Source organism: Pinus tabuliformis, chromosome J (genome assembly GCF_031772625.1).
Source record: "Pinus tabuliformis cultivar Carrire ecotype Pingquan chromosome J, CPIR1, whole genome shotgun sequence".
In the NCBI taxonomy this organism is placed as follows: domain Eukaryota; kingdom Viridiplantae; phylum Streptophyta; class Pinopsida; order Pinales; family Pinaceae; genus Pinus; species Pinus tabuliformis.
In genome coordinates, this window is record NC_142295.1 from 1,231,816,813 (window position 1) to 1,231,840,152 (window position 23,340).

At 39.9% G+C, this 23,340-nt stretch overlaps 1 protein-coding gene and 1 pseudogene across 1 annotated transcript; both read right to left on the minus strand.

Annotated features, from left to right (window-relative positions):
• Positions 1–5,735: 5,735 nt before the first annotated feature.
• On the minus strand, positions 5,736–12,199 carry LOC149231585 (uncharacterized; annotated as a pseudogene).
• Positions 12,200–13,293: 1,094 nt separating this feature from the next.
• LOC149231586 (putative L-type lectin-domain containing receptor kinase S.5) lies at positions 13,294–22,178 on the minus strand. Its single transcript, XM_089376327.1, has 3 exons — positions 20,934–22,178; positions 20,656–20,889; positions 13,294–14,022 (listed from the first exon to the last, which is right to left on the minus strand). The coding sequence occupies exons 1-3, from the start codon at positions 22,142–22,144 to the stop codon at positions 13,377–13,379; spliced, it is 2,091 nt and encodes a 696-aa protein (XP_089232453.1). The 5' UTR covers positions 22,145–22,178; the 3' UTR covers positions 13,294–13,376.
• Positions 22,179–23,340: the final 1,162 nt, after the last annotated feature.

The window sequence follows — 23,340 nt, forward strand, 5'->3', positions numbered from 1 at the left end:
GTAGCAACCATATGACAGGAAACATAGATTTGTTTCCTGCTTTAGATCAAAGTGTGCAGTCACAAGTCACACTTGTGACCGATAGCAAAAATTCGGTTATGGTAAAGGAGAAGTTAAAATATTTACAAAGAAAGGTGAAAAGAAAACCATAGCAGATGTCTATTATGTTCCAGGAATGAGATGTAACCTCTTGAGTATTGGACAGCTTGTTCAAAAGGGTTACAATGTTTTCTTTGTAAATGATGTATGCACCATCATGGATAGAGCATCTAGCAAAAGATGCATTGCTGAAGTGAAGATGACAAGGAACATAATGTTTCCTCTCAAAATAAGGGAAGATTTGAAAAACAAAGAAGAAATTGCAGCAGTTACCTAAGAGGCTTTCCAAAGCCAACCAAAAGATGAAAATTGGTTGTGGCACTTGAGATTTGGACATCTCAACTTTGGAGGTCTTAGCTTGCTAAGTAGAAAAGGAATGGTAATAGGATTACCATTGATAGAGAAACCAGACAGCCTTTGTGAAGGTTGTATCTTGGGAAAACAACACAGAGAAAGTTTTCCATCAGGGAAAAGCATAAGGGCAAAGGCACCCTTAGAGATTGTCCACTCAGATTTATGTGGAACAATGCAAACTCCATCATTAGCAGGCAGCCAATACTTTCTAACATTCATTGATGATTTCACTAGAAAGAATTAGGTTTATTTCCTGAAGAACAAAAGTGAAATGTTTGAAAATTTTCAAAATTTCAAAGCACTTGTGGAAAATCAAAATGGGTTGCGTATCAAAGTTTTGAGAACTGATAGAGGAGGTGAGTATATCTCCAAGGAATTCCTACGGTTTTGTAGAGAAAATGGAATCCATAAGCAGTTTACAACTAGGTACACTCCGCAGCAAAATGGAGTTGCTAAAAGGAAGAATAGAACAATCATGGATATGGCGAGGAGCATGTTGAAGGCAAAGCATTTGCCAAATGAGTATTGGGCTGAAGCTGTACACTGTGCAGTATATATTTTGAATAGCTGTCCTACGAAAGCAGTCATGAACAAAGTGCCGGAAGAAGCATGGAGTGGGAGAAAACAAGAAGTCACCCACAAGAAAGTTTTTGGATGTGTGGCTTATGCACACATTCCAGATTAGCTAAGGAGGAAGTTGGATGGCAAAGGGGAGAAATGTATTTTCATTGGATACAGTGAGGAATCCAAAGCTTACAGGTTGTATATCCCATCTACCAAGAAGTTTTTTGTGAGCAGAGATGTTCAATTCATTGAGGAGGAAGTTTGGGATGGAAGCATAGAGAAAACAGTTAATGTTAAAAATTGTTTGTCTCATGATGAAGATGATGAGGAAATGGCTGAAATACATCCCCAAACAGTAGTGCCAACACAAGGACAGCAAGGGACACCCTTGAGGAGAAATGAGACTACTTCTCCAAGCACACCACAAGAAGGAAATTCAAGTGCGTCCTCAAGCACTTGCACACCAAATGAAAGAGGTAAGAAATTCAGAAATTTAAGTGACATTTATGATGAAGGAATGAATTCTTTATTTGCTTTGTATTGTCATGTTGATGACCCTATTCATTTCGAAGATGCAATTAAAGATGAGAAATGAATAAAAGCTATGGATGAGGAGATCAATGCCATAGAAAGAAACAAGACATGGGATTTGGTTGAGCTACCAAAAGGTAAAGAAGTCATTGGAGTTAAATGGGTCTATAATACCAAGAGTAATGTTGAAGGAAAGATAGAAAGGCACAAGACAAGACTTGTTGTCAAGGGATACAAGCAGCAATATGGGAGAGACTATGAGGAGACTTTTGCACCGGTTGCAAGAATGGAATCCGTGAGAGCAGTGTTGTCCATAGGAGCACAAAACAAGTGGAAAATTTACCAAATGGACGTGAAGTCAACATTCCTAAATGGAGTGTTAATGGAAGAGGTCTACATTGAACAACCTCTAGGCTATGAGAAAAAAGGCCAAGAGCACAAAGTATGCATATTGAAGAAAGCTCTTTATGGGCTGAAGCAAGCACCAAGAGCATGGTACAGTAGGATAGATTCCTATCTACTGGAAAATGAATTTGCAAAGTGTGAGGGAGAACCCACCGTTTACATCAAAGAAAAGGATGGTAAAATTTTAATTGTAGTGTTGTATGTTGATGATGTGATTTTTACAGGTAATGATGACTACCTCATTGAAAATTTCAAAACAGTCATGAAGGAAGAATTTGAAATGACTGACATGGGTTCGCTGAGATACTTCTTAGGAATAGAAGTAGATCAAAGTGAAAATGGAATTTTTATTTCGCAGGCAAAGTATGTAAACGAAGTGTTGAGAAGATTTAACATGCACGACAACAAGGTAGCAATTAATCCCACTGTAATGGGATTAAAACTCAGCGAAGAGGACAACAGCAAGGATTTTGATCCTAGATCGTATAAGAGAATAGTTGGCAGCCTCATGTATTTGACTGCAACTAGGCCAAATATAATGTTTGTTATTAGTTTAATTTCCAGATTCATGGAAAGGCCAAAAGAAGCACATTGGCACGCAGCAAAAAGAATTTTGAGGTATGTCAAAGGTACAAAAAGATTTGGGATTTTGTATACTTTTTCAGAAAGTTCAGATTTAGTTGGCTACACAGATAGTGATTGGGCTGGAAGTATAGATGACCGGAAAAGCACATCCGGTTACGTTTTTCACATGGGTTCAGGAGGCATTTCACGGGCTTCCAAGAAACAGCCAATTGTGGCATTGTCTACAGCAGAAGCAGAGTACGTGGCATCTACAGTAGCAACGTGTCAAGCGGTTTGGATGGGGAGACTGTTAAGAAGTCTATGCCAAGAGCAGACAACAACAACGGTGATTTTTTGCGACAATAGTTCAGCTATTGCGTTGTCCAAGAATTCTCTGTTTCACAAGCGAATGAAACACATTGATACAAAGTTCCACTACATCAGAGAATTGGTGAACAACAGAGAAATTGTTTTACAACATTGCAGCACTCAAGAACAAGTTGCAGACATTTTGACCAAGCCTTTGGGACAGAGAAATTTCGAGTTTTTAAGAAAAAGTCTGGGTATGATTGATAACCCTGCAGTTGAAATTAAAGGTGAGTGTTGAAATGGTAATTTCAACTACAAAATTTTCTTTCTTTTGCGATGCGATCTTATCGCATATCGCAAATCGCATCCTTGGCCTGATTGCCTTTTGTTACAATCTGTGTTTTCTGCGATTGCGATGATGCGATGCGATTTGATTGCATATGACAGATCGCACCCATATATGTCATGCCTCACCTTGTTTTTCACCGAATGCGATTTCGCAATGCGATCAAATCCCAAATCGCATAATTTCAAATGGTTGAAGTACAGGCTTGCAGCAAATGAATTTGACGTGGAGTAAAAGTTTCATTTACCGCCAGTTTTGTCAGTAAAACAGTAAATGTAATTTACTGTGGGTTGGCAAGTTTTGGTAAAGATTTTAATTTTATTATTTTCTATCAGCAGGAGTATGGACACAAGTAAAAGTTGGTAAAACCATTTAAATTTTTATTGTTTTTTATTTTACGGCAGCATGGCAAGTATGTAATTGTAAAGAGAGGCACAGCAGTGCGTATGTATAGTTCTGAATAAGCAAAAAAAAAGGAACACGCAGTGCGTATGTATAGTTCTGAATAAGCAAAAAAAAAGGAACACGCAACAGGAAGATGTTTTGTTGTACCAGCAGCTTTTAGTTAATGAATACAAGCTCCATTTGGTGTGTGTAAAACTCTGTCTGCTACAAATAAATTTTTTTTAAGTTTCCGTTGTGTTAAAGATCCTGTGGAGGGAACAAAGCATTGTTCTCTGTTCAATTATTTTGTTTTTGAAATTTTACCAGAAAAATTTCCAACAAAACATAAATTTTAAGCATCCAATATAAAGAAACAAAACCAAAAAATCTTGGTAAAACGCTGCCCAGGCTAGGGAACGCGCTTCAGAATTATCTTTAGAATAAATATGCTCATTTCTAAAGCTATGGAACTGTGAAGTCGATTTCCAAACTCTGCTGCGATATCTCTTCAGCGACGGTCTATCTACTCTCCAATTACATTTCACCTATACAATGAACACCATGAAAGAAAACAATTTCCCCTTACAATGCAATCAGAATATATTAATTCTAAAACCAGAAAGAGTTATTACCTGATGGATAAGGACGTTACAATGTCCAAGGGCAGCGATGTGGGTGATGTCGAGCCGGAAAGGACGTTGAAGACCAGCGAGTAGGGCTTTGTAAGGAGAAGCATTCTTGCGCAGTCTGAAGTAATCATTAACATATGCGCTGAACTTATCCACAACAATCTCCACAACAAAACCATCATCGTCGTAAATAATGAAACCAATGTTTCCATGACCAGGGTTTAGTGCGCATGATCCAGCGCCATAGCGCAGGGTGCATTCATATTGGACGAAAGTGAACCCTGCTGTTTGGGGAAGCCGAATGTTGGCTAAGGCTAGTCTCTGGTTGTTTGGGGAAGCCTAATGTTAGCTAGACTACCACTGTGCCATTCAAATTCAAAACAAATTTCAGGTAAAACACGGCAATTTTAAAATTCAAATTTCATGGATGATGGTTAATGTATCATACATGATGAATGACATGCTATGGGGAACAACGTGGAGGGCATAACGACGGTCGACGGACGGCAACAAGCGAGGGACTTCCGGCGAGGGGCCAGGAACTCCGAGAAATGTCACATCAATCGGTAAATGAGAAAAATATGTTTGCCGGATTCCCAAAAAGTCGCATTAGAGACCACTCCTATCATAAAACCAGTAATTATATGAATTTATGCAATTATCAATGCGACCGGACTCTAGAGTCCATATTCATCTTATCTCGGCAGCAAATCTAGATATCAAGGCACACAATTAAAATGATGAAGTTCAATTATATGAATTTATGTAATTATCAATGCGACCAGACTCCAGAGTCCATATCCATCTCGTCTCGGCAGCAAAGTTAGATTTCAATATCATTAAGACACATAATTAAAATGATGAAGCTCAACGGTTAAATATTTGACACAACATTAGCAATTTAGAGACATTGATTATGGAATTCAACTATTTATGAAAATTATCCTTCCATTGATGACTCACTCGTATTGTACTATAACTTCTTTTTTTTTCCATCGAATGAGGAATTCCTACAGATTTCGTCCCAATTTTATCATAATCTCGATTTTATATAATGCAGTTGAAGTTGGAACCTGGAAGATTATGCAGTAAATGCCCACCAGAGTGTTGGAGTCTACAGCGTTCTCATTTTGGTAGAAGGAATAAATGATATGGCAGAGCCTGTAAAAGAAAAAAGATTGGGAGTCGCAAATCCACAACTAAAGGTAAGCTCCTCTCCTATACACTTTCCTGTTGCTATATTTTTAGGTCTGCTATTTTACAACCGTATTTTTCTATATTATAAATAGTTTTTCATTATCGGATTAATATGACATAGCAGTTACAAGAGCCATACAATTTATTTTTCTACGAGTAAAGTTTCTTCGAATTCAAGGCATGCCATAGGTCAATAAGATCGACTACAAACGCCAAACTGGTTTTGAAAATAGAGTAACATGGACTTGTTAACCTTCTCTGGGTCTCATTTCAGCGAATCCACTCAATAAAAAACTCCAGGCATTTCTTACTCGTTGAAAAACGAAGTAAGTTCTCATAATAAAACCAGCGTCCTAGTTTTTCAAGTTTGTATTAGACCCCAATTGTAGCTCAAGATTTTGATAGGTTTTGATGTTTGAACTATATCCTGTTCCCCAACTTATTACAAGATTTTGGTAGGTTTTGATGTTTGAATTATATCCTGGTCCCCAATGTTGGGTATTTTTAAATGGGGAAAATACCAAAACCAAACAAATTTAACACCACAGAGCCAATGCTCTGTTTCCACTATTCCAGGATCTTTGCACAGGGAACCTCTTAAAACAAAATGACTCATAACGGAGTATTACACAGCCATAAAAAACATTTCTATTGATTAAAATATAAAGCCTGATACAAACTTCATCCTCTTTCACTCAGAGGGATTTACAAAAATTACTTTCACCCATCAAAAACAAAACTTTGTCTTTTCTCTCCACCTGAGAGTTCACTGTGCTGGGTTTACTGCTGTAAAACCCATTTTTACATTCACTGCTGTGAAAAACCATTTTTACACTTACTGCTGTAAAATAAATCTACATATGCAGTAAACTTTACATTACATTTACTATTTCAGAAATACTTGAGCGCTCTTTTCTTTTGCATTTCCATGCAAATCCAATACATAAAAAAACTTACTTAAAACACATGTGCTCACTGTTTTTCTTTACGGATAGCACTGCTGTGCATTATCCTCACACTACGCGCTCTTCATTACAATGAGCAACTGATTTTTATGCACTGCTGTGCATACATTTTCACTCTCTCACAATACAATGTCAACTCAAAAAATGCATGAGTTCCACCATTTTTCTTTATGCACAACTGTGCATTCGCTGCTCCTTCCCTTTTTTTTCGATGGCCAACACATAAAAAAAATATCTTGCTCCCCTGCCTCGAGCTCATTTCACGCTCCAAAACGTTAACACATTTTTTTAATATGAATACCATAAAAAAACATAACGTGTACACCAAAACAAAAAGGTATACCACGTATGAGCCCATCACCTTATTAAAGAGTCTCCACCAAAAAAAATACGAACAACCACCAGCTCCATTAATTCTCTTCTACGGCGGTCAACGGGAATCCTCACACGCCACACAAACTATTGATTTGATGCGGGTCGTATGCAGCTTCGGAGATCGACGGTGGAGGATGAAGAAGCAAATCCAACGGTGGAGATTGATATCGGAAGCCACCTTGTTGCTGAGCTTTACCTCCCGATATGTCAGAGATGCTGACGTCAGGCGAGAGCCACGTGCCTGCACCAAAACGCATCGGAGGCCAATATACGGAAACAACTTTTCATGGGAAGGCGGTGCGATGTGCTCTGGGCGGTTTTGTGGTTTTCAATCTGGCGGTTTTGGAGAGCGCAGTACGGCTGCATTGAAATTACATTTTCAACACTCCCCTTTAATTTCAACTACTGGGCGTTCAAACATACCCAAACACTTCCTCACATCGAGGGATTCACCAACTGCTTATGATGCAGTTCCATACACAACAAAATAGTCTTCCTCTTAATAGAGGGATTAACCTGAAACTGTGCTTAAGAGCACCTTCCTCATGACAGAGGGGTTCACCATAACAATGTGCTGAAGAGCACCTTCCTCATGACAGAGGGATTCACTAATGACAATGTGCTGAAAAGCACCTTCCTCTTTAACAGAGGGTTTCACCAAATGACTGCTTCAAATGCAGTTCCAAAACAAACAATCATTGCACTGCTGTGTGTGCAAACTCATTACATTGTTCTTTTATGCTGCTGCATATTCTCTGCTGCACTGATGTGCCATCTTCTTTACTGTGTCTATCCCACACTGTTGTGTCTACACTTGCACTGCTTGTGCACTTTTCAAAGACAAAATACTCTGTGTTTTCTGGAACAATTACACTGTCCCAATTTACAAATTTACACTGTTGAGTGTAAACATTTCTTACACTCACTGCTGTAGCATATATTGCATTTCAATTCAATGAACAACAAATTCATTACATTTACCTTTACTGCTGTAAGGAAAATTTCTTTTGCATGTGCTGCTGTTCAAAACTTCTTGCTGCTGCATTTTTCACATTTGCATTGCTGTGTGCTTCTCCTTCTTGCCATCATGCTGCTGCCCATAACTTCTTGCTGCTGCATTTTTCATATTCACTGTTGTCCATACCCATAACCATAGACTGTCATCCCTGGGTTTTTATTTGCTGCTGCGTTGCCTCTGCAATTTGCACTGTCGCTGCCTTTTGTTTCATCATACTGCTGTGCCCATACTCTTGGCACTTCATTCTCCACACAAAAAAAATAACACGGGCTGTTACTTTTTACACCCTTGCTTCACACAATCTTAGTCTTCATTTTTTTTACACAATGCACTACTGTGCAATTCCTTTGGCTTTCTGCTGCCACACACATTCTTATACATCCAGTGTGCATTAAAAATCTGCTGTCCCTGTTTTTCTTTATGCGTTTCTTTGCATGCTGCATTGCATATGAAGAAAAAAAACATTACATTTTTTTTACTGTTGTGTATTGTACTCACTCTGCTGTGAGTATATTCTCTCACTTTACATAGAAGGAAACTACCTTCCATTGCTATGCATTTCAATGCATGTGCTCCATAACAAAAAAAAATTCAAACTGTTGTTTTATGTTTTGTCCTCCCACTGCTGTGAGGGTCTCCATGCTCTGCATACTTTTCTTCTTGCGCTGCTGCTCTTTACATTTGAGCGCTGCCATCTTTTCTTCTTTATGCATTTCTGTGCATATTGCATAAAAACAAAGCAAAAACATTGCTGATTTCATCACTGATGCATATTACCTTTTAGAGGGATTAACAAAGATTTCATTTGCAACTGCTGCGCTGCAATACATCCTCCATCAACAAATGACTATTAATACAGTTCAGCAAACAAAATTACAAGCTCCCCTTTAATGTATGCTTTATCTTCTTTCAGCAGACTCTTCTCAAAACAGATTTAGTTCCACTGGGGAGTTCAAGGGGTTTTCAGATTGCCTTTCCTTCCTTCTCCATACTTGTGTAACTTTCTTCTTTTGCATGGGTCTAGCTTGTGTAAGATCCCATGTCAAGTTACAATCTCGTGCCATATGCCCAATGTTATGACACTTGAAGCATTCTACATTTTTCATGAATAGCATTTCATGATTTCTTCTAAAATTGTTTCTTGGAGGTTGTCGTAGACCACAACATCTATCTCCATGAAATGCTCTACAATCTTTTGCCATATGACCAAAGTTTGAGCAACCATAACAATAACCATAAAATGAACTTTGGTACCTGGGAGATGGAGGTTTTCTTGATGCACTTCTGAAGCCTTGCTGCCTTGAGATCCTTTGATGATCACCATTGCCTCTTGCCTTTTTGCCATCAGCTACATTTCTTCTTGGAGCAAGTTTTCTTCTATCGCAGCCTTCATTTTTCTCCTTGCCTTTGCTGGAACTAGGAGCATCACAACTTCTTTCTGGCTTCTTCACATCTCCTTTGCTTAAAACATCCTCATCCTTGTTTGAGTGTTCACCTACATACCCAAGTCCCGATTTATCAGATGGAGATCTGAGATAGCTGAGCATGTCATCCAAAGCTTGAGAGCTCTTCATGATCTTGTTCATCCCTTCAACCTTCTTCCTGAGGAGGACAATCTCTTCTTCTAACTTTTCACATTCATTACTTTTCTTTGCTAGTTGTCCCTCAGTTTCTTCCTTGCTACGAGTAGCTTCAGTTGCTACTATTTTGAAGGAGATAATATCTGTCTTCATTTTGGAGATTTCTTCATCTTTTGTTTGACTGCTCTTCACTTTCTTTTCAGCTCCTTGTGCCTGCTCCTTGGCTTCTTGTAGTTCGGACTTAAGGGAGGAGACCTCTACCTTGTACTGTCCAATCTCTTCCACAAGCTTATTCACTTTCTTGTGTCTTTGTTCAAGTTGACTTGTCAAGACATCTGCCTGCTTCTTTGCTTCATTCAGCTGATTTGTCATGGATACGACTTCTTCATGATGTTTCCTCTTGCATTGATCAAGCTCCTTCTTGAGCTTGGCTAGCTCTTCATCCCTTTCTTTTACTTGAAGCTTGATGAGGTCAAGCTTTTCATTCTCAGCTTCTATGATGGGTTCAGAATTTTCTTCTTCACTGATTTTCATGGTCAGTGCTCCCTTTGCATGAAGGTCATGCAATCTGTCCCATATATCCTTTGCTGATGTATATTTTCTAAGACTCTTCTTCACTGAATCAGGGAGACCATCCAAGATAGTCTTTGCTGCTTGTGCATCATACTCCATGGATTCTTTATCCTTCTTGCTGTCATCAATCACTGACTCCCAGACTTCAATCCCTTCAAACATTAGGAAAGCCCTCATCTTTATTTCCCATACATCAAAGTTTCTATCAAACTTTGGGGTTTCAAATAGAATGTATTCTAATGGATTGCCTTCTAGTTTAGTAGAGGAGGGAGACACATTTTTAACAAGCTTGGAGGCTTTCTTCTTTGACCTTGCCATTCTTATCTAGGCTTTAAATACTTGACTGTGTTTTCTTTTAAGTCACTGACTGTTCCTTCAACAGTAACACAAAGGAAAGCTTTGAGAAATACCTTAACACTTTTGGCTGTGGCTTCACACTGCTGGAGAGGTTTGACTGCTGCAACAACACCTTCCTTCAGCTTCTTTGAGTCTTCAAAAAGCCTGGACTAGCTCTGTCACCATCAAAGAGCCTGGACTAGCTCTGATACCATTGTTGGGTATTTTTAAATGGGGAAAATACCAAAACCAAACAAATTTAACACCACAGAGCCAATGCTCTGTTTCCACTATTCCAGGATCTTTGCACAGGGAACCTCTTAAAACAAAATGACTCATAACAGAGTATTACACAGCCATAAAAAACATTTCTATTGATTAAAATATAAAGCCTGATACAAACTTCATCCTCTTTCACTCAGAGGGATTTACAAAAATTACTTTCACCCATCAAAAACAAAACTCTGTCTTTTCTCTCCACCTGAGAGTTCACTGTGCTGGGTTTACTGCTGTAAATCCCATTTTTACATTCACTGCTGTGAAAAACCATTTTTACACTTACTGCTGTAAAATAAATCTACATATGCAGTAAACTTTACATTACATTTACTATTTCAGAAATACTTGAGCGCTCTTTTCTTTTGCATTTCCATGCAAATCCAATACATAAAAAACTTACTTAAAACACATGTGCTCACTGTTTTTCTTTACGGATAGCACTGTTGTGCATTATCCTCACACTACGCGCTCTTCATTACAATGAGCAACTGATTTTTATGCACTGCTGTGCATACATTTTCACTCTCTCACAATACAATGTCAACTCAAAAAATGCATGAGCTCCACCATTTTTCTTTATGCACAACTGTGCATTCGCTGCTCCTTCCCTTTTTTTTCGATGGCCAACACATAAAAAAATATCTTGCTCCCCTGCCTCGAGCTCATTTCACGCTCCAAAACGTTAACACATTTTTTTAATATGAATACCATAAAAAAACATAACGTGTACACCAAAACAAAAAGGTATACCACGTATGAGCCCATCACTTTATTAAAGAGCCTCCACCAAAAAAAATACGAACAACCACCAGCTCCATTAATTCTCTTCTACGGCGGTCAACGGGAATCCTCACACGCCACGCAAACTATTGATTTGATGCGGGTCGTATGCAGCTTCGGAGATCGACGGTGGAGGATGAAGAAGCAAATCCAACGGTGGAGATTGATATCGGAAGCCACCTTGTTGCTGAGCTTTACCTCCCGATATGTCAGAGATGCTGACGTCAGGCGAGAGCCACGTGCCTGCACCAAAACGCATCGGAGGCCAATATACGGAAACAACTTTTCATGGGAAGGCGGTGCGATGTGCTCTGGGCGGTTTTGTGGTTTTCAATCTGGCGGTTTTGGAGAGCGCAATACGGCTGCGTTGAAATTACATTTTCAACACCCAACTTATCGATTGTTCGTTTCATGTAAGTGTAGTTAACCCAACTGCACACGAAGTACAGGGCGGAAGATGTCATGTAAATAGGGCTTTTGACTTTTGTTTTCTAATTGACAAAATGGATGGTCGACTGTCTCTCCGAGTGATCCACGACAATCATAGAACATATATATAGGTCATTTTTCTTTTGTGAAAAACCATGATTATGTCTTAACCTTCTTTTCGACTCTAGAAGTTCTTGTGTCATATTCTCGAGCCGTTCTTCCATACGTTGAAACCTCCTTTTTCGTACCATAGTTGTCACGATTTCAAACTCGTCTTCGAGTTTTTACAGTTCATTCACAGACCAAGACTCCAAATCCTCTCCCCTCATATGTCTGATAAGCCTACGTAGCCCCACAAGCTCAATGTCATCCTTGACAAAAAAGGCACCCATAAATGAATTAATTTGATCATCGCTCAGTTTACTTAGCGAGCCATTCATATTCACATATTTCTCAATCCTCTTTATCTCTATCTTACACATGTACTGAGGAATAGTCAAACTTTACGGATGGAATTGGATGCAAGAATCGGGGACAACTTGGAGGGCGTTACAATCAATTATCGTGCCTGCGGACCCTGGACTGAATAAGCTTTACAACTAGTTGCAATTGCAATTTCCATGGCTGTGCCCAATTTAAATGGAAAGCAGTGAAATAATTATGGATCAGCAAAACTGTTAAAGGTTTACATGGCTATGTTAACAGAGATTTCTCTTTTGACCACCTCGAGATTCTCATGGCTTGAGGGATTATATCTGAACCTTCCATTTTAAACAGTTAGTTATGATACCCGTTGCAAACTAGACTTCTTCTATTTGAAGGAAGAGAACATTCCAATGATTTGTCAATTCAATAATAAATGAATATCCATAAAAATTGCTGCCGAGTCTAGGACCTTTGTTTCTACCTTTGGATCATGCAAGTTACTATATATCGGCAAAAACAGTTCTAACTGAAAGAGAATTTATTGATGTGGATGCACCCTGGCCTATCCCACGCTGTGGTTAATTCCAGACTTTGCATGTGAATGTTGTTCATGCCTCTAATTCCCAAGCCTTCAAACTGCTCAACTGCTCTCTAATTTTCTGAATAAAAGTGTTTCTCTTTTTACTCATTTTAAATGTGCATAGGTCGATTAATTTAATTAAAATTGTTTTTTTTAATAAGTCAATTATTTAAGGTTTAGATATATTTGATAAGATTGGAAGCTTCTCTATTTCCCAACTAGTCTAGATCCATCGCTTCAGTTGGCTGGTGAATATAATTTGAAAATGTCACCAACTAGTCTAGATCCATCGCGATCCATCGCTTCAGTTGGCTGGTGAATATAATTTGAAAACGTCATATAAAATCGGTAAAAATAGATATTGAAGGTCATGAGGTGGCAAGTTTGAAAACAAAACAGTCAAAAAAATTGTTGATGGGCAGGGGGACCCGTCAAATATAACCCCTGGATGGGAGTCCACCACAATGAGAACAGACTTGAGCATTCACACGTTTGTCACAGAAAAGTAAGAAAATAGCACAAACCGCTTAATTTTAATCCGAACCAAAATAAATTTCATGTCTTTTACGATATGATGCCCATAAAAACCCAGGATGATGCTCTGTACAAAATTTAAATCACTACAATACATTCATTTCCGACGAATTTTACCTCTATCTACCATGATGTAGGGTGGAGTCTGGAGTGTACGAGCGACCAAAGTCATTTGAATTAAGTGGGGCTGTCGATGGCAAAACGACATATATAGCCACTGGCCGCGAAGAAGGAAGCGGCATCAACTCTTCATTGGGATTTATGAGGACCTGCAATGCTTGTCTGATTGAAGGGCGTAGCTGGGGGTCCGGATGTGAGCAAGCAAGTCCCAAAATCAGTGCTCGTTCCATCTGCTCTTTGTCAAATTCACCATTCAATCTGGGATCCGCCGCCTCGACAACTCTTCCCTGCCCGTAAAGACCCCATATCCAATCCATCAAATTCTCCTCCGTCAATTGCGGATTTCGCTGGACAACCCGCCTCCCACTGACCACCTCCAACATACATACCCCGAAACTAAAAACATCCGACTCTGCAGTGGCCCTGCCGGTGTAGCCGCACTCGGGCGCCCAATAACCAGGCGTCCCCGCCAGTTTCGTACTTACGGCCAGAGATGTCTCGTCGTGTTCAATGAGCCTGGCAAGGCCGAAGTCACCCAGCCGGGCATTGAAATCCCCGTCGAGCATAATATTGCTGGGTTTAACGTCACGGTGGACGACTCTCTGCTCCCATTCTTCGTGAAGGTACAGCAACGCGGAAGCCAACCTGTTGGGTATTTTTAATGCAAAATACCAAAAACAAACAATATGTTTACCACAGAGCCAATGCTCTGTTTACTCTGTCCAGGATCTTTTGACAGAAAACCTCTTAGAAACAAAATGACTCAGATCAAATCATTAAACTGACACAAAACATTTCTATTCACAAATATATTTCCTCATACATATTCATCCTCTGTTACTGAGAGGGATTCACCACAAGAAAAACATTCAACAAAAAAAACATTCACTGTGTTTTCACCTAAGAATTCACTGAGCTGGGTTTACTGCTGTAAATCCCATTTTACATTCACTGCTGTAACAAAACTTTACTGCTGTAATATAAAGACTTACATAAGATTACTGCTGTGAAAAACAAAATTACACAGGCTTACAAAAATTCACGCTCCACCATTTCCTTTATCCACTACTTGTCCAAAACCACACATGGTTTTCCTTCACCTCTATTTTTAAATTCCCACAAAAAACATTACAACATATTTGTGCACTGCTGTGCATACACCCTCTGTTTTACAAAATCAACACAACCACCATTACAACCCACGAGCATATTTCTCCTTGGCTCGTTCATATTCTTTTTAACTTGTGTCAATATTCTTTTTACATACCATTGCCCAAAAAAAATGGTCAACGCGTGAAACAAAAACTTATTACATACGATTTATGTTTTTAATACGTGCCGTATAAAAACATATATAAAAGAACATATAATAAAGTTTGCCCATACCCATATTAAAAGGGCCTCACCAAAACTTCGTAAATGCATTAAAGACCACAGCGTTTCCTCCACGGCAGTCAAACTGGAAAACCTTTCACTCCACCCAATGCATTGATTTGCTGCAGGCCCGTATGCACCTTACGCGATCGACGGTGGAGGATGAAGAAACAAATCCGACGGCGGTAATGAATATCGGAGGGCAGTTTGCAGCAGGGCTTTAACCCCCGAGAAGATGACGTTGCGTTACGTCAGGGCAATGACACGCGTCTGCACCAAATCCCATCGGAGCCGCATATACGGAAACAGCTTTTCGCTGGTAGGCGGTCCGAGAAAATTAAGCAGGTTTCCGGTTTTGCTTTGGCGGTTTTGGGTGAGTTACGCACGGAGTTGAAATTAGATTTCAACACTCCCCTTTAATTTCAACTGCTGTGCATTCGGTCATACCGAGACACTTTCTCAAAAATTCAAAGCTCTTCTGATCAAGTGGCTTTGTCAAGATGTCTGCTACCTGTTCTTGAGTCCTGCAATGTTCTAGGACAATTTCTCCATTGTTCACTAATTCTCTGATGTAGTGAAACCTTGTATCAATGTGTTTCGTTCTCTTATGAAACACTGAATTCTTTGACAAAGCAATAGCTGAGCTATTGTCACAAAAAATCACTGTCGCTTTTGCCTGCTCTTGGCCTAAGCTTCTCAACATTCTTCTCATCCACACTGCCTGACATGCTGCTGCTGTAGCTGCTACATATTCAGCCTCTGCTGTAGACAATGCTACAATGGACTGCTTCTTAGAAGCCCATGAAATGGCTCCTGAACCCATATTAAAAACATAACCGGAAGTGCTCTTCCGATCATCTACACTTCCAGCCCAATCGCTGTCTGTGTATCCAACCAAATCTGAATGTTCTGAGGCATGATATAAAATTCCAAACATTTTGGTGCCTTTGACATACCTCAAAATTCTCTTTGCTGCCTGCCAATGTGCCTCCTTTGGCCTCTCCATGAACCTGGAAATTAAACTAACAGCATACATTAAATCAGGCCTAGTAGCTGTTAAATACATAAGGCTACCTACAATACTCTTGTACAAACTAGGATCAAAATCCTTGCTGCTGTCCTCTCTGCTGAGCTTTAATCCCATCACTGTGGGAGTGATGGCTGCCTTGCATTCTTCCATCTTAAATCTGCTCAAAATTTGATTTACATATCTTGCTTGAGATATAAAAATTCCTTTTTCATTTTGATCTACTTCTATGCCTAAGAAGTATCTCAAGAAACCCATGTCAGTCATTTCAAATTCATCCTTCATGACTGATTTAAAATTTTTAATGAGCTGATCATCATTACCTGTGAAAATAACATCATCAACATATAAGACCACAATCAAAATCTTACCATCCTTTTCTTTGATGTAGACTGTGGGTTCTCCTTCACATTTGTCAAATTCATTATCCAATAGATATGAATCTATCCTGCTGTACCATGCTCTTGGCGCTTGCTTCAGCCCATAAAGAGCTTTCTTCAATTTGCACACTTTGTGCTCTTCACCTTTCTTCTCATATCCAAGAGGCTGTTCCACATAGACCTCTTCCATTAACACTCCATTTAGGAATGCTGACTTCACGTCCATTTGGTAGACTTTCCATTTGTTTTGAGCTGCTATGGACAGCACTGCTCTCACGGTTTCCATTCTTGCAACCGGGGCGAAAGTCTCCTCATAATCTCTCCCATACTGCTGCTTGTAGCCTTTGACAACCAGCCTTGCCTTGTGCCTTTCAATCTTGCCTTCAGCATTGTTTTTGGTCTTGTAGACCCATTTCACTCCAATGACTTCTTTGCCTTTTGGTAACTCAACCAAATCCCATGTTTTGTTTCTCTCTATGGCATTCATTTCTTCATCCATAGCTTCTATCCATTTCCTATCTTTAATAGCTTCTTCAAAATGAATAGGATCATCAACATGACAATACAAGGCAAATAAGGAATTCATTCCTTCTTCATAAATTTCACTTAGATTTCTAAACTTCTTACCTCGTTCACTTGGTGTGCAAGTGCTTGAAGATGCACTTGAATTTCCTCCTTGTGGTGTGCTTGGAGAAGCACTCTCATTGATCCTCAATGGTGTCCCTTGCTGTCCTTGTGTTGGTGCTGCTGTTTGGGGATTCATTTCAGCCACCTCCTCTTCATCTTCATCGTGAGACAAACAGTTTTTGACATTCATTGTTTTCTCTATGCTTCCATCCCAAGCTTCCTCTTCAATGAATTGAACATCCCTGCTGACAAAGAACTTCTTGGTAGATGGAATGTACAGCCTGTAGGCTTTGGATTCATCACTGTATCCAATGAAGATGCATTTCTCCCCTTTGCTGTCCAACTTCCTCCTTAGCTGATCCGGAATGTGTGCATAGGCCACACACCCAAAAACTCTCATGTGGGTGACTCCTTGCTTTCTCCCACTCCATGCCTCTTCTGGCACTTTGTTCATGACTGCTTTTGTAGGACACCTGTTCAATATATAAACTGCACAATGTACAGCTTCAGCCCAATACTCATTTGGCAAATGCTTTGCCTTCAACATGCTCCTTGCCATCTCCATGATGGTTCTGTTCTTCCTTTCAGCAACTCCATTTTGCTGTGGAGTGTACCTTGCTGTAAACTGTTTATGTATTCCATTTTCTCTACAAAATCTTAGGAATTCCTTGGAGATATATTCACCTCCTCTATCAGTTCTCAAAACTTTAATGTGCAGCCCGCTTTGGTTTTCAACAAATGCTTTGAAATTTTGGAATTTCTCAAAGACTTCACTTTTGTTCTTGAGGAAATATATCCAAGTCTTTCTTGTAAAATCATCAATGAATGTCAAGAAATATAGGCTGCCTGCTAATGATGGAGCTTGCATTGGTCCACACAAATCTGAGTGGATAATCTCTAAGGGTGTCTTTGCCCTTATGCTCTTCCCTGATGGAAAACTTTCTCTGTGTTGTTTTCCCAAAATGCAGCCTTCACATAGGCTGTCCGGTTTCTCTATCAATGGTAATCCTCTTACCATTCCTTTTCTGCTCAATAAGTTTAGACCTCCAAAATTTAGATGCCCAAATCTCAAGTGCCATAACCAGTTTTCATCCTTTGGCACGCTTTGGAAGGCCTCTTGGGTAACTGCTGCAATTTCATTTTTGTTTTTCAAGTCTGCCCTGATCCGGAGAGGGAACATCCTGTTCCTTGTCATCTTCACTTCAGCAATGCATCTTTTGCTGGGTGGTATGTCCATGATGGTGCACACATCATTTTTAAAGAAAACATTGTAGCCCTTATGGACAAGCTGTCCAATACTCAAGAGATTACATCTCATTCCGGGGACATAGTATACATCTGCTATGGTTTTCCTTTCTCCTTGCTTTGAAAGTATTTTTATTTCTCCTCTTCCCATAACAGACACTTTACTATCAGTTCCTAGTGTGACTTCTGATTTCACATTTTTATCTAGGGCAGAAAAGAAGGCTATGTTTCCGGTCATATGGTTGCTGCAACCTGAGTCTAAAAACCATATGTCCTCACTATGTGTTTCAGCCATGTTACAAGCTAACAGGACATTTTCTTGACTGTTGTTTTCTCTTGTAACATTTGCATTTTGTCTGCTGTTCATATCATGTTGTTTCTTTCTACAATCACTAGCATAATGTCCATACTTTTTGCAATAATAGCATTGAACATTAGATTTATCATACCTTTGTCCTTGAGCATGATGTTGTCCTCCTTGTTGGCTGCTGCCTTGGCCTTGGTTCTGATTTGGATTGTTGCCTCTTCCTTGTGCATTTGATGAGTTGTTCCTTCCACCTCTATTCTGGCTTCTGCCTCTTCCTCTTTTGTTTCCTCTGCCTTGACCTCTGCCTCTTCCAAAGGACATCTGGGTCTTGAAGGCTTGCTCAAGAGATGAGTTTTCATTCCTACTCAACCTCTGCTCATGTGTTATCAGTGATGCATGCAGCTCATCAACTGAATAGCTTGAGAGATCCTTTGTCTCTTCAATGGTGGTGACTATGGCATCAAACCTTGAGGGTAAGACCCTCAATATTTTCTCCACAATTCTTCTGTCTTCAATGGTTTCTCCATGAGTTCTCATTTGTGTGATTACACCAATCACATGAGTGAAGAATGAGTCAATGTTATCTGACTCCTTCATGTTCAAGTTCTCAAAATCCTTTCTCAGCAATTGTAGCTTTGCTGTCTTCACTCTCTCCATGCCTTGATAGGCTGTCTTGAGGGTTTGCCATGCTTCATTGGCTGTCTTAGCTGCTGCTAACCTTGGAAACATACTCTGGTCTACTGCTAGATACAACAACACACGGGCTTTTGAATCTTTCTTCCTATTGTTCTTCAGCAGATCCTTCTCTCCTTGAGTTAATGCATTGAACTCAGTTTCATCTGCTGGTTCTTCAAAGCCATCTTCAACTATTTCCCATAAGTCTTGGGAAGCAAGCAGAGCTGTCATAGTTATTGACCAGTAGTCATAGTTCTTCCCATTAAACTGTGGGAGCTGGGTGTTAAACAAACCCATACCAGTGCTTGTGCTGGCCATTCCTTGACTGTATATTTAAAACACTGACTGTCTCTTCAATAACAAACAAGATAGCTATGAAGAATACCTGAATCCTTTGTTGTCTGAGTCTTCTGTCTGCCTGAGAAGTTTTGCTGCAGCAACAACCTTCTTCCTTCAGCTTCTTTAACTTTTTTTAAAGAGCCTAAGCCAGCTCTGATACCACTGTTGGGTATTTTTAATGCAAAATACCAAAAACAAACAATATGTTTACCACAGAGCCAATGCTCTGTTTACTCTGTCCAGGATCTTTTGACAGAAAACCTCTTAGAAACAAAATGACTCAGATCAAATCATTAAACTGACACAAAACATTTCTATTCACAAATATATTTCCTCATACATATTCATCCTCTGTTACTGAGAGGGATTCACCACAAGAAAAACATTCAACAAAAAAAACATTCACTGTGTTTTCACCTAAGAATTCACTGAGCTGGGTTTACTGCTGTAAATCCCATTTTACATTCACTGCTGTAACAAAACTTTACTGCTGTAATATAAAGACTTACATAAGATTACTGCTGTGAAAAACAAAATTACACAGGCTTACAAAAATTCACGCTCCACCATTTCCTTTATCCACTACTTGTCCAAAACCACACATGGTTTTCCTTCACCTCTGTTTTTCAATTCCCACAAAAAACATTACAACATATTTGTGCACTGCTGTGCATACACCCTCTGTTTTACAAAATCAACACCACCACCATTACAACCCACGAGCATATTTCTCCTTGGCTCGTTCATCTTCTTTTTAACTTGTGTCAATATTCTTTTTACATACCATTGCCCAAAAAAAATGGTCAACGCGTGAAACAAAAACTTATTACATACGATTTATGTTTTTAATACGTGCCGTATAAAAACATATATAAAAGAACATATAATAAAGTTTGCCCATACCCATATTAAAAGGGCCTCACCAAAACTTCGTAAATGCATTAAAGACCACAGCGTTTCCTCCACGGCAGTCAAACTGGAAAACCTTTCACTCCACCCAATGCATTGATTTGCTGCAGGCCCGTATGCACCTTACGCGATCGACGGTGGAGGATGAAGAAACAAATCCGACGGCGGTAATGAATATCGGAGGGCAGTTTGCAGCAGGGCTTTAACCCCCGAGAAGATGACGTTGCGTTACGTCAGGGCAATGACACGCGTCTGCACCAAATCCCATCGGAGCCGCATATACGGAAACAGCTTTTCGCTGGTAGGCGGTCCGAGAAAGTTAAGCAGGTTTCCGGTTTTGCTTTGGCGGTTTTGGGTGAGTTACGCACCGAGTTGAAATTAGATTTCAACACAACCCGCATAAGATTCTATGCCTCCGAACCCAATCCAATGGGATCTGATTCTGATCCTGCTGCTGCAGATCCCCTGGCTGCCTGAAGATGATCTTGTCGAGGCTCCCGTTGGGTATGTAGTCGTAGATGAGCAGTAGCTCGTCGCGTTGCTGGCACCACCCCTGGAGTCGCACCAGGTTCCTGTGTCGAAGTCTCCCTATGGTGGTGATCTCCGACATGAATTCCCGCTCTCCCTGTCTTGACCCAGCCGATATTCTCTTTCCCGCTCTCCCTGTCTTGACCCAGCCGATATTCTCTTCACTGCTATAAGTGCGCAGGCCCCTTCTCGGCCTTCCAGGGTCCCCTTGTAAACGCTCCCAAAGCCGCCGTTTCCAAGCAGTTCCGTCTCGCTGAAGTTCTTTGTCGCTTCGAACAGAGTTTTGTAGGAGAACCGGCGAGGGGCGTAGGGTGAGGCTGCCGATCGGTCCTCTATCATCGCTAGTTCACTGCTTAGCCCCCATTCTGACATGTTCCCGGCACGTCTTCCTTTCAGAGTCTTACCGACGAACCACGCCGATAACCCCAATAACACGCTTCCGATGGCAATGGAAACGACAAGGAGGCTGACCTTTAGGGCCCTGCTTTTGGATCCTCCTGCTGACCTCAACGCACTGACGGGCGTTATATTCAGAGACGATTCAGGCAAACTTTCCAAACTGAAATTCCAGTCCAAAATGCGATGAATCTCGAAAAGACGCCCCGTTGCCGCCGAGAATCCAACGTAGGCTGATCGCGGAACGGTCTTTGATAGCTCGATTGTTCGGTTCAAGATGCTCGCGTAAGGAATCGATCTGTCTGCATAGGTAGCGAATATTTGCAGTATTTTGTTCCAGCCATCGTAACGGATTCGAACCCTTATAGGCCTCCCTGACTTCAAGTTGATGCCGTGTTGTCCCAGATTGGCGGTTGCGTCGGATATGAGGCTCTTGACGTCTATGCCGACATGGTTATCGTCCGGGTCCATGATGCCGTTCTTGTAGGTGTCGAATTCAATGGCCAGCTGATTCGTTGTGTTTAGATATGTTGATCCATCGAATAAGCCCAGATATTGTCCAGTGCTGTCTGCCAGAAAGGGTTTTTTGTTGGGGACTATGATGAAGGCCAGACCGTCGCCACCGGATTTAGTGATGTTGCGTATGACGATGGTGAAGGTTGTCGTAAATGTGGCCGGCCAGACTGTGATAGGTTCACGGTAGAGAACCCTTCCTATGCAGGACCGCATCTTGGAATATTGATCCGTTTCATTCGACGAACCTCCAGAGGTAGCGTTTGGCGATGGAGTCAGATCGATGTAACCAAGTGAAGGAGAAACCGAAGCATTTCCCATGTATATAAGCTGACTGTTGCTGCTGTTGCTGAATGATGGGAAAGAGAAATTTACATTACCTCCCAGGGACTGTGCGAGGGAAACGGCAGCCAGCACTGCAAAGAAAAGAGCCAAAGAACCCATCATGATATTTACACCAAGACTCTGGTATACCAAGATGTTAAGCAGGCGCCTAAGACGCTGGTATACCAAGATGAGGAAGCTATAACAGTTATATGACGAAAGGCATCAACTATAAGTATATTGCAGGGTACGCCTGTAATCATAATCGGCTCCTGTAGCAGCCGCCCTAGGGTATTGTAGTATACTTATTTCCAGCCGCCTTAGACGACGTGCATCAGCGTCGACTTTGGACTAGGCGGGGCGGCGTGACTCTTGGAGCCAAGACCGTTCAAACAGGTCGACTTTTGTTCTCTGTGAGAATCTCTTTATCGACAACGTGCGTCGGCGGGGTCTATAGACCATGCGGGGCGCTGGACTTTTAGGTCTAAGACAGTCGTCAAACAGGTCGACTTTTTGTCGGTGGGAATTGTTTTATCGATTTTGTCTCGAATATAAATTATAAATGAGACTTTTTGGTCGGTGGGAACCATTTAATTTTTTTTTCATAAATGGTTGGCTAGTGGGAAAAAACAGTGAAGGAAAGAATTTGACTATCAACCTTCAAAAGTGGGAAAGTTCGAAAATTTGATAAGGGAATTGTTTCTATTTTACAAGAATTAAATAAATTTATTTAACTTCGGGTCTAATATGAGTGGGGAGTAACCATATTTCTTGAACTTCCGATCTAATATTATGAGTGGAAAGTGATCATATTTTTTCAAGCTCACTTTTCTTTTAGACTGTAAAATATAATTAATATATATATATATATATATATATATATATATATATATATTTATTTATTTATTATGGTTTGTATTGTTATTTATATTTAGATAATAGTTTATTTTTATTATTTTAAGAAAGTTAATGTTGAGCACCAACATATTTAAATATTTCTTTTATAATGGTGTGTAGAATGAGCCTCTAGGCTCAATAATTTTTGAACATTGATTTTTTAAATATGTTTTTAAAGAAAGAAGATTAAACTAAAAATAATAAATATGTTTTTAAGAAAAAAATTAAATATATTTTTATTTTAGAGAAATTTAGATAAATAAGTTTTGAACATGGATACCCTATCTATTAAGAAACAAATTTATGTAAGTTTTGGAATTAGGAGAACTATCTATTTAAGCTTTGAAATGAAAGGAGGTTTTAGAGGGAAAAAGTTACTATGGTTTCTTCTTTTATAATTGTGCTCTAAATTTTTTATAATT